Source organism: Trichinella spiralis (genome assembly GCF_000181795.1).
Source record: "Trichinella spiralis strain ISS 195 chromosome Unknown Scfld5290, whole genome shotgun sequence".
Lineage (NCBI taxonomy): Eukaryota > Metazoa > Nematoda > Enoplea > Trichinellida > Trichinellidae > Trichinella > Trichinella spiralis.
The window spans coordinates 1-938 of NW_003532229.1; the positions used below are offsets into that span (position 1 = coordinate 1).

General features: G+C 33.7%; 1 protein-coding gene across 1 annotated transcript; it reads right to left on the minus strand.

Annotated features, from left to right (window-relative positions):
- Positions 1-178: 178 nt before the first annotated feature.
- Positions 179-898, minus strand: Tsp_14529 (mediator of RNA polymerase II transcription subunit 10; the record flags this gene model as incomplete). Its single annotated transcript, XM_003366845.1, has 3 exons — positions 179-503; positions 639-664; positions 690-898. Coding segments are annotated over 3 exons (560 nt in total), but the record flags the coding sequence as incomplete, so codon positions are not given.
- Positions 899-938: the final 40 nt, after the last annotated feature.

Below are 938 nucleotides of genomic sequence, written 5' to 3' on the forward strand. Positions count from 1 at the left end.
AAATTTATTTGTGTCTTTTTTAATCCAGTTCACAAACCGGTTTGGATACAAAAAAAAATTATTGTTCGTCCGCGCAGGCAGAATCATCTTCCCAAATTGTGCGGGTACTGTATTGTTTCTTTTGGAAATAAATCAGTCAGGTTCATTCAGTAAGCAAGCCCGGAATTTTTTGTATTGTTCAATTTTCCCCATTTACTTCTTTATTACGTATCAAAGTTTTCTCTATGCAATCTTTTGTGTACAGTTGAGGATTTTTTCCAGCATCGACGTAATCAAGCAGTTCAACGGGAATTTTGATATCGTTAAATTTGCTGTGTTTAGCACTCAGTTCTTGAAGACCTCCGAGAACAGCCTGTATTTTCTGATTGAGAACCGTTTGACTGGAAGCCTGAAAATCACTAGCTACCATGCAAAGCTGTCTTGAATTTTCGATAAAACTCTCTAAACATTGTTCCAGATTATCAAAACGTGAGCCAGTACTGCTACTATCGTTGTTTTCCATTCTGAAAGTAATTCATATAAACAAACAAACAAATATATATATATATATATATATATATATATATATATATATATATATATAAGTAAAAAACGAAAAGCAAAAAATAATTGCCAGTTTTCAAATTTTCAAGAAAAACCTTTGTAGAATAAGATTTGTCCCGTTCTGTATCAATAATGTTTTGTTCCACTTCAGACCAATCAATACGATGTTCAAGAAGAGTTTGCTTTACGCACTCCTGATAAATTCTGAACAGGGGCTGACAGTGATCACTATTATCACCTTTTAAATAGTGTTCTGCAAACCACTTGTTGAAGCAACTTTCGTACAACTGTTTCAGCCGATCACACTTTGGCGATAAACTTTTCATTCCATCCATAAGCACATCGTGTCCTGTCACTAAACAGTGAGTTTAGAATAGTGAAAAGCAAAATCAATA